This window comes from Parasteatoda tepidariorum, chromosome 2 (genome assembly GCF_043381705.1).
Source record: "Parasteatoda tepidariorum isolate YZ-2023 chromosome 2, CAS_Ptep_4.0, whole genome shotgun sequence".
Lineage (NCBI taxonomy): Eukaryota > Metazoa > Arthropoda > Arachnida > Araneae > Theridiidae > Parasteatoda > Parasteatoda tepidariorum.
In genome coordinates this window covers 22,876,287-22,887,281 of record NC_092205.1, presented here as the reverse complement: position 1 = coordinate 22,887,281, position 10,995 = coordinate 22,876,287, and the positions used below count along the sequence as shown (strand labels likewise).

The 10,995-nt window shown below is 32.2% G+C and overlaps 1 protein-coding gene across 1 annotated transcript in view; it reads left to right on the top strand.

The window, feature by feature from the left end:
- The first annotated feature begins 1,837 nt into the window (after nucleotides 1-1,837).
- Nucleotides 1,838-10,995, top strand: part of LOC107438111 (speckle-type POZ protein B) — a 35,650-nt gene continuing 26,492 nt past the window's right edge. The window contains exon 1 of the mRNA XM_071177289.1: nucleotides 1,838-5,884. Within this exon, the coding sequence (XP_071033390.1) occupies nucleotides 4,392-5,843 (1,452 nt within the window). The 5' untranslated portion in view covers nucleotides 1,838-4,391 and the 3' untranslated portion in view covers nucleotides 5,844-5,884. The remainder of the gene's footprint in view (nucleotides 5,885-10,995) is intronic.

Sequence of the window (10,995 nt, the reverse complement as noted above, 5' to 3'; positions counted from 1 at the left end):
TTGGTGTTTTGAGCTCTTTTTCAATTTAGCCGTTTTTGGATTTTTTTTTTTAAATTCCATTTTCGGATTAGAATGGAGAGTGCTTGATAAAGACAGGTTACACTTGACTTCACAGCCATTAATGACTGTTAGAAACTAACAGCAGTTATAAAAGGAGCATAGTGTTAACAAGCAAGCATTATTTCATATGAACAACACAGTGACCATTTAGAGAAAATAGGAGAGGTTTGATAATCTTTCTACTAAAAAAAATCATGTTAACATGATAAAATTTATAAGTTGACATTATTTGATAGCTTGTAATAAGCGTCATTTGTTTGCGTTATTCTCGCATCTGCATCGGTAGTTTTAAAAATAAACAAGAACAAGAAAATCTTGGTAATATTTGATAACTCGGTTAAAGATTAAACTCGGATAATCAGGACTCTACTGTATTTGGCAACATTAATGATAACAGAAAAAATTCGAAAATTCTTTCTTTCGAAAATCCTACCATGAGCAACACAAAAATGACATCTTTCCATCGCGGAATCAGCATTCTGACTTTTTCATAAATTTTAATTAAAAAAAGTTTTCTATAAAATATTTTAGCTACTAAAAATACGAACCACAAAAACACAAAACTACATATTCATTTTCATAAATTTACATGATAGCATCATTGAAATCAATAATTTTGAAACCTAATAGCCTTAAAGTTTCCTATTTTTTATTCTTATCTTATGTCACATGAGGGTTTGACAATCAGATTTTTTCATGTTTCTTTAAAGTTTTCTATTGATGATTAGAAGCAGAAAATCTTTATTTATGATAGAAATGCAGTAGCCCCATATTGTAGTCAGACGGTATTATCCCGTGTTGAAAAAATTTTATTAAACTAGTGGGCTGCGCCCCCTGCTCGCTAACGCTCGCCAACCCCCGAAAATTGCTACGCAATCTTATATGGTTTGCTTCGCAAACCAAGCTCGATTTGCTCGCTACTAACTTTGGTACATTGCAAATGCACAAAGTTCTAAGAATTTAAAGCAATCATTCAAATCCATATAACAACTTTTTTTGAAAAAAAAAATTACATCTTTTTAGTAAATACTGAGTCATTAAAATAAATTTGAATTCAAATAAATGACATGTAATTTGTTAAACCTATTAGAAATGTGCTATAGTATAAAATCTTAAGATAAAATTTCGAAAACTGATATCTCTTTAAAAAGGTTAACATTTTGGCTATAATTAATCGTCAAATAAATTCGTAATAAATAAATTCGTGAAATGAAAGCGCTTTCGACAAAATACTAAAATAGAGATCTATCGACAAAGACTACTCACTTCTGCCTAGCTTAATAGTATGAGATTGCCGCAGCTGATAAGTGTGATAGCTGACATTTGGTGAGAATGCTCTCTCTGGTTATTTCAGTTTCCGTTTTTAAAAGCGCTATATGTTGAGCCATCTCAGCTAGATTTGGCATGTGACATATTTAGAGGCAATCTTTTGTCGATTTTCTAGCGTTGCCATTCGGGGAGATGAAATGAGGTTTTTTTTGTCGCCGTGTAAGCGAAATATATATATAGATAGTCTCCATACAGTTCTGGAATACTGTATCAAGACTATTTAATTAATTTGTTGTCAGAGCATTTTTATTAAACAGAAAGTCCTATGATAGGATTCATTTTTCTTTCATTGTCTTCCATGTGTATTTATTTACTTTTGGTTGCCCTCAGGATAAAATTATTATGAGTCATTAAGGTAAAGTTTTCCTATAACGGAGTGCTTATCGTCTCAGGCAAAAATATCTTTCTATGGATTTATTAATAACCACTTCTTTTCATAAAGTTTTCTTTATTGATTTTGTTTATGTTTCACTAGAGCAGCACAATCCGGTATTAGCGAGGGTCTGGGAAACATTCCATAGGATGATCCTGAGACATCATGCATACGTCATATCCCGTTTTACAAGTAGGCGCATTCACACACCATCCATTTATCCACAGAACGTAATTTTGACCTGAACCAAAGAACAATTAATCTCTAATCCAGTATCCTCTGAAGCACTGGTTTGTTGCAGGAACTTGGCGGACTTTGTGACTCCGATAGATTTAGCTTGCTCCAGTCACCTTTTTGTACAGGGGGAGTCTTCGGCCGACGGGGATTGAATTCATGACCGCTCGGAAAGGGGCCCTAAGCTGCATCTAATTAGTTCAATCCAAATTGCATCTCAGCTCAATCCTTGAAAATCATTGAATTTGAATTAAAGGTCATGAAAATTTTCGTGACCAATAGATATTACGTACAAAATATTTTTTTATTCCTAAATTACGGGTAATATTTGTTTTTCTTATTCTACTCCGTTATTAGTACATTTTTAATTTTCATTCTAATCTACATCAAGAGTTAAAAACTAAAAGAATTTCGTGATATTACCTGATTACACTACATTTTAGAATAGACTTATTTTAATCAGTGTCTAACGTTACCCTTTAACAATCAATATTTTTTGGTGCAAATTACTGTAATATACTATTATAAAATAGTACAATTAAAAAGATTCCTTAAATGATTGAAAACTAAGTGATCAGTTTCACGCAGTGTTCTTCTTGAAACTAAATACTTTGATTCATTGGCAGTTAGTTACTAAATGGCAGGATGAGTGATGATTATAGTGGCAATGTTCTCTTCACAATTCCAAGTGAAAAGATATAATTATTATGCTTACAGAGCCACAATCATTAGATAATAAAGATAAATAGCAATTTATACTGGGAAAGTGGTGCAATTTATAAAGATTTCTAAATGTGAAAAAAAACTAAAGAGAGAAAAAATATATAACTATTAACCTATCCTAAATTTTAAGCGGTTCACATATCCCTAAGTACGGCAATGAACGAGGGACTATTATTGGTATGTCTAGATTTTTTAATAGATAGGTCCTAGATTGGATTTTAATATTAGCTCAAGGTTAATTTTTTATCTAGAACCAATATTACACAATAAATATTACAAATAAATAAATATATGATTTATTTAAAATTCGATTTCTCAGGAACTATTTAACCGATATCACTCAAATTTTGTATTTTGTCATGTAAAAGTACATTTTTTGAAGTGATGTAAAAAGTTTAAACTTTACAATTCAGAATTTTTTGACCATAATTAAGTAAAATGATAAAAAAAATAACAAATATTAACAAAAAGCTATTTTTTGCATAAATTATTAACCGGTTCTCTAATCAAAATATAATCAGATGGTACCTATTTCACTACTTAGAAAAGAAAAGCATTTCGATCTTTCAGGTTGAAAACGAGTTTCAGAGAGTCCCTGAGAATAGGTCGCATTGTATGTTTACCTCCCACAAATAACCGCGTTTCTTTGATGTTAACATTAAAGCAAACAACACTTCTGTGCAAATGAAAATACTACTTTTAAAACAAAGCTTTCATATTTACTCAAATGCAAATGTAAATGATATCAAAGGCAGCAGAATCACCGAGGGACCACCAAGAGATGAATTCAGGTAGGTGAATATAAAGCGAGACTGTGAGTTCGAGCATGATTTTTACCCCATCTTCTTAATTTGTTTCTAAAATACTAATCCATAGAATCAGAGCAATGCTGCCGATTGGAGCAGAATCAATGATGGGCTGTGGAACTGGTGACTCCATGAAGGCGGGAAAGAACGTGGAACCGTGAAGAGATGAGTTCGTGTTGGTGAACCAGCTAGTCGCTGCAGGTAACTAGTTCTTAATAATCTTTTTAAAAGTTTTGTAAGGTACGCAAAATCATTCATTGATAAATACTGTTTTAACATTTACTAATTAAACTTTCACTAATTAGAAAAAGATTTCTGGTTTATTAATGATTATCATCACGTTTATCAATGATCATTATGTTTATCAATGACTTTATGTATTAAATATCATTATAATGTGAGTTTTCTGTCCACTGAGAATGCATAAAATGACAAAACGAGAATAATCTTTTGTTGAAAATTAAGAGATAGAATAACAGCTACTAAAATCAGTTTCTTTTAAACGATAGTATTGTGTTTGTAATTATCTAATATTACCATATATTTGCATTTGAAACAGAAAACTAAGGCATACTTTGAAAAATTATCACTTTTTATGATGATCATATAAATTAAACTTAACGACTATTATTTGAAGGAACAAAACAATCTTATCTGGAATCGTGTGTTTTGAGATAAGAATAACAATGCTTATAAAATGCAAGATTCTATGCTGTTGTAAAACGTTCATTTCCGTTATTGAACTATCCGTTATTGAACGTTTATTTCCNAATGCCTTAAAAAGATACTTATCCTCCTCTTAATTTTAAGTAAAAGATCGTACTCATTCTAGTTTCTCTTCTAAATTAAACTAGACGAGCTTCACCATGTCCAGAGATCAAAGAGATGAATTCGTTTTTACATGGAAAATTGAAAATTTCTTTTTCTGTTACCAGAAAAGGGACCAGTACTTGAATAGCCCCAAATTCACTGTTGAAAGTTTAAATGGAAGCGAGTGGTTCATTCAATTGTATCCAAGAGGAAGCATGGAAGAAAGAGAAGGATCACTTGTATGTGTTTTGTGCCAAGAAGAAGATGCAGAACCATGTGATGTTCAGTTTGAAAGCGATTTCAAGATCGAAATAATTGGAACAAGAGGCAAAGTATCCAAAGCAATTGAAGATGATTACAAGCCAATCCATGGAGACCAAGACAATACACAATTAACACAACAGGCAAGACAATACGTAATTAACACAGAAGATATTCTGAATGTTCAATGCCATATTTATGGAAACGTTTCTGAAAATAAATCGATTGTAAAACGAGGAGCACGTACAGTGATTAACGTCCATCGACTTGCTTTTAATATGGATGTGTTGTGTGACTTTGATGAATGTAGAATAGTGAGTGGTTATAGAAACACGATTACACTTCCTGGAGATGACAGTTTCGAATGTATCGTCACTGGCTTACCATATGATCTTAATATTAATATCTTGAAGAACGAGTCAAAATTTAATACTGCCCATTTTGCTGAGTGCAAGCTGACACTTCGAGGTCATGGTGAACGAGATGTATATACCGAAAGAGCCACGCACTTTTTCCAGTCAGATAATTTTCCTGAGGTATGGCAATTTCCGTTAGGCATTATTTCTAAGCTAATAGCACATAACAATGACTGTAGCTTTGATCTCCCTGATGTATATTGGTTAGACTTAATCCGTTTACATTGCGAGTTCACATGTTCCAGTGGATCTGAGATCCATGAGTTTACAGACGCTGCCAACTATCCAACTTTACAGGAGGATTTGCGTGATATTTTACAAAACAAGGCGTTTACTGACATTAAATTACAAGTAAACAACCAGTCTATAGATGCGCATAAAAGTATTTTATCTGCCCGATCTCCAGTTTTTTCTGCGATGTTCTCTCAGAACACGATGGAAACGCAAGTGAAGATTGTTGATACCGATTTTGATACTTTAAAGTTGTTACTAGATTTTTTATACACAGATACTGTGAATGAAATGGATTATGATCGAGCTAGAAATTTGCTGATGGCTGCTGATAACTATCAAGTATTATCTTTAAAGAAGAAGTGTTTAAGTTTCTTAAAATCCCACGTTTCTGTGAAAAATGTGTGCGAAATATTAAGATTAGCTGATTTATTTAGCGACTCACAATTAAAATCGAATGCAATTGATTTTATTGGCGCTAATTCAGCGGAAATAACTTCATCGCCTGAGTGGTCATTGTGGATAGAAGTAAATAAGAAATTAGCCTCTGAAGTTTCTTCAAAATTAAAACGATTTGACTATATAGATTTGGACTTTTAGCCCACTTTAAACGTCATGGAGAAGGCCATATTTTAGCAAGGGTAAGAGATTGACCTTGACTGCTAAGTGTTTAGTTTAAATTCCCTATGAAAAGTGTAACTTTTTAATTCATTTATTTAAAAAATTATTATCCATTTTTATTATTACTCCTTTTATAAAAATTAAACTTTTGTTCATTACATAAAAAAAGACGGAGTATCTTAATAATCGATCTAGTCATCGGACTGTCACGTAGTATAGATGTAATATTAATGCTTCAGGAAGCGAAACTTGCAAATGGTAATTTCTGTTGATGATTTTTTACGAGATCAAACACTAGTACTTCCTCTGAATAAACATGTTTTTTCTCTTGGAAGGATTTGCATTCTTGATCCTCAAATAACTGTGGGTAGCAGCAATTTGGTCCAAACATTTTAAATAAAAGAACGTTTGCAAGTTTCTTTATTATACTTTCATTTTTAATGTTGAATACTTAAGACGGTTCTATTCTGATTTTTCCTTTAAATTTTGGACTTGGTGGCTTAAAATTGCACAGTTAAAAGTAAAATAAAAATTAACATAACTTAAATTAATTTTTATATCATTATTATAATAATTACTACTAAAAATTTACATCTTTTTGAAGAATTATCTTTGGATCAGCAAGTTTTATGCACAATTATTTGATTAACCTAGGTAATATAGTGAAATGCACAAAAAGGGGAAATGACCATTTAAGGGACCGAATTTTCGAGCGCTCTCCTGCCTAAACTATTTGGACCATATTTCCATAAGTTTGTGGGTACTCATAAAATTTTGAAAAATCCAATTACGTTGGGGGAAAAAAGGTAAGTTTGTTAATCCATTCAGGACCGTGCTCACGTATGCGTGATGACGAGATTCTCTCTTCACGATCCAAGCTATAATATATTAGACGAGCCTTTCCGATTCCATCAGCCCATGATTATACGGACGTGATTTCACTTTCGAACGTTTTTATTTANGAGCTTTTGTAGTACATATTATTTTATTTCACATTCAAAATTATTATCACAAACTATTTAACACAGTGTAAAATAGGTAATTAAACAACTTTTAATCTAATTTTTTTTCACTGTGCCATCAAATTTCGAAATCGTTAAAAGTGTGCCGCAACAAAAAAAAGGTTGAGAATCACTGCCCTAGGTAATATAGTGAAATGCGCAAAAAGGGGGAAATTACCATTTAAGGGACCGAACTTTCGAGCGCTCTCCAACCTAAACTATATCGACCATATTTCTATAAGTTTGTGGGTACTCATAAAATTTTGAAGATTGAGAATCCAAGTACATTGAAAAAAAAGGTAAGTTTGTTGTTCCATTCAGAACCGTGCTCACATATGCGTGATGACGAGATTCTCTCTTCACGATCCAAGCTATAATATATGAGACGAGCCTTTCCGATTCCATCAGCCCATGATTATACGGACGTGATTTCACTTTGGAAAGTTTTATTTAAATTTTCAAACGACACTAGATGGCGGTTGAAGTCTATTATAATATATGCTTTTGGTCACGAATTTTGTTTTGTTTTATTTAAATTACTTATTTATTTTTATTTTGGATATGTAAACAATTGCACGTGTACAGTTTGTCCAAGCTAAGAACTCCTCCCGCCACAAAGTCTGAGGCCGTCTGGTGCTATGGAAACAAGAATGGCGCATTTTAGGGAGGGTAGCTTCACTCGAGGACTAACACAATAGACCGAAGAAAGAAATTCCCTTTCTCTCGTCGATCCCAGCTGAAACCACTCTCAAAATAGGGACCCCGTACCCCTACTTGAAATAGTCATACCTCGTTACCATAGTCACCCCCACAGGTCCAGACGAAAGGCTGGAGGAGTTCTTATTTTAGACAATCTATACGGATATTTGAGAGAGGATTAGGCACATGAATTACAACGCACTGGGATTTTGTTTATATTTTGATGGTGTAGGAAAAAGAATAGAATGCTTACTGTTTTATGTGGATATATCTGTGTCATTTTTCCCTTTTGTATTTGGTAGATAGTATTACATAGATAGTAAAACCACATAGTTAAAAATACCTCTCTTCTCTGTATAGCAACATAAGATGATTAAATAAGTAAAACTACAAAATTATTTGCTGTACACAGAACCCCTATAACTTCTCAACTATTTACCCTATCGATTCCACTTTTAAATCGTTCAATTCGGCATAAAAAATTACATCGGAAAATATAACTTACATGTTTAGGTAGTTTCTGGATAGCTATATAAAATCTCATTTAATTCAGCGTGAAAAAATACGTAGGAAACAGTGCTTCATTTGTTTCGATAGCAATGTCAGGTCAGATGCATGAACAGGCAAAAGTACAAAATTGAAATTGTTGTACAAAAAACACGTATAACTTCTAAACTACTAGTCCACTCGTCTCGGAATTGGTCTCGGTAGTGATTGGCTCACCACTAGAGAGCGGGTTAATCCAACACCTCCTAAAAGACAGTAAGCCTTTGCATAAATCAATTTTGCAGTCCGACGTAACGAACTTAAACTGCGCAGTGGAGGAAAAATGAAAAAGACGTCACTATGTTTGGGCTACTAAGCTGCGTAGTGGGGAAAATGTCATTACGTTTGCACTAAGGGATCAAATTTCTTGGTTATGGTAACCAGTGCTGAGGCCTTCTCTCTTCTAAGAGGTATTGGTTGGTCACGGATCGAATTAAATAATTAAGGAAATAAGAGTAAATGAGGAGAGGCGCGTTCAGTTAGTTTTTTTTTCATATTTTGTAAATCTTCGAATATTTCACTTATTTTGGGCCATTTTTTTTGCTTCCAAAACGTTATTATTATTTTCAATTGCTTGTTTCTGTTGCTGTTATTACGATTAATTTCGAAACGATTAATTACTATTTTAAGTTATTACGATTAATTTCGAAATGATTAATTACTATTTTAAGTTATTACAATTAGTTTCGAAGCAATTAATTACTATTTTAAATTATTACGATTAATTACTATTTTACGTTATAACGATTAATTACTATTTTACGTTATTACGAATTTACGTTACTAATTCTCCCCTCAATCTCCCCATTTAAAAAAAGAAGGGGAAAAAAAGCAGGGGAAACGTGCAGAGAAAGTTTTTAAATATAATTTACAATAACAAAACAAAGCTTTTCATAAAAGAAAAGGCCCTAAGTATTAATTTTTCTGGAGTCTAATTTAACTTGGTTAGCATTACATCTATTTATGAAGACAAAGTTCATGTATTGTCTGTAGAAAAGCTGATTTGATTTGTTCATTTACGTCGCACTAGAGCTGCACAATGGGCTATTGGCGACGGTCTGGGAAACATTCCTGAGGATGATCCGAAGACATGCCATCACAATTTCGATCCTCAGCAGAGGGGATGGCACCCCCGCTTCGGTAGTGCGACGACCTGCACGCGAAGTCGAGCACTTTACGGTAGAACAGTTTAACGAGGACACATAATGCACATTCTCGGTCCCTATGCAGACTGACCCAAGTGGTCACCCACCCGCACACTGACCGCAGCCAGTGATGCTTGACTTCGGTGATCTGCTGGGAACCGTGTCTTAACGATCAGTCCACTGCTGGGCCTGTAGAAAAGCTAACTAAATTTGTTTTAAATTTTGCTAAATTTGTTAATTTAATTTGTGCCCCGTTCAAATATTACGAAAACACCTGACGAGGGAGGGAATTCTGATTTGCTTATCGTTACTTAGTGGAGAGGTATATAATAAAATCCTCCAATTCTTATAACCCTTATATTTATATCATTCTCATAATTATTGTTATTATTTTAATTATATAATTAAATCCCCTTATTTTAATTTTTTTAATGGAAAAAGATGTTAAAAAAGATTTAGAAATATGTTAACCTAAGAGAGTTTGATATTTACAATTAAAGTCAAAATTGGAAAAAGGAACAGTTTGAAAAAAATTTCTTTAATTAGTTTAAGAAGTCAAGACTTATAACAACCGAAGGAAAACACAAAAAATTCCTAAAGAATATTCTCTAAAATTTTATAAAATAAATTGAAACGTAAATTTAGTCTTATGCAAAGTTACACAAATTTAATCATTAATCACAAAGTATTAAATTTATTTCTTAAATTAGATTCCTACTGCAAAAGTCAAAGTAAAAAAAATTAATAATTAGGGGAGAGTATTAGAAGGGGTTTGTACTTGCCCAAAGCTGCCTCTTTCTATGTTCGGCTTTAATAACCGAACTAGTCATTTATATAACCGAACTAGTCCATTATAAAACCGAACTAGTCATTTATACATAAATTGTTAACATGTCGCAGTACTTAAAATATCTCATTTCATCCAAAACTATCATAATTCTTTTAACATAATTTTTATCATAATATCCATCATAATATTATTTTAGAACAATTTCCTCTGGGTTCAGAAAATCTAATGAATGTTACGAAGTAGCTTCGAAATGTTAGAAAAACGTTGTATGAAATTTCGAAATTAATTAGTAAGCAATTAGTGTTCGAAATAGTCGTTTTGCTCACAATACATAAGAAAGTTAAATTTGAATGTGGTAAAAATTTCTAATTTGTATTTTTGCTAAAATTTTTAATAGAAAAGGAAGAAACGCAGGAACGCCTGGAAGAAATCATTTTGCGTTGTAAACGCCTTTTAAAAATTGCATTGTACATAATTATTTACCTAACAAAAAAAAATTTCAATTATTATTAAATTAAATAATTGTTAAAAATTACTTTTAAATATATGTAGTTTTTTTAATTGTGTGCTAACATTTTCTGATACCCTTAGACAAATTTGATGATGTTTGTAAAAAGTAAAATTAACAATAAGAGGCTAAATTGCAATCCTAGTTACACTATTTGGACCAAATTTTGCGAACTGTGGCTACTTCTTATAATTGAGATCGAAAATTTAGGTCTCCGACGTAAGAAAAATTATTAAATGAAAGAAATACTAAATTTTTCTAGAGAAAGTTTCTTTACTATTTCATAACTTATATATCGCCTGCATCGTTTAACGAGCTTAATTTAAAGTCTGTTTCGTAAATCATTGACATAGCACTATAATAAGAAAAAAAATCCTCTCTTAGTATCAAAAACATTAAGGTTCTATTTTTTTTTGTCTTTAATGTCTTTTTAAAAATGTTT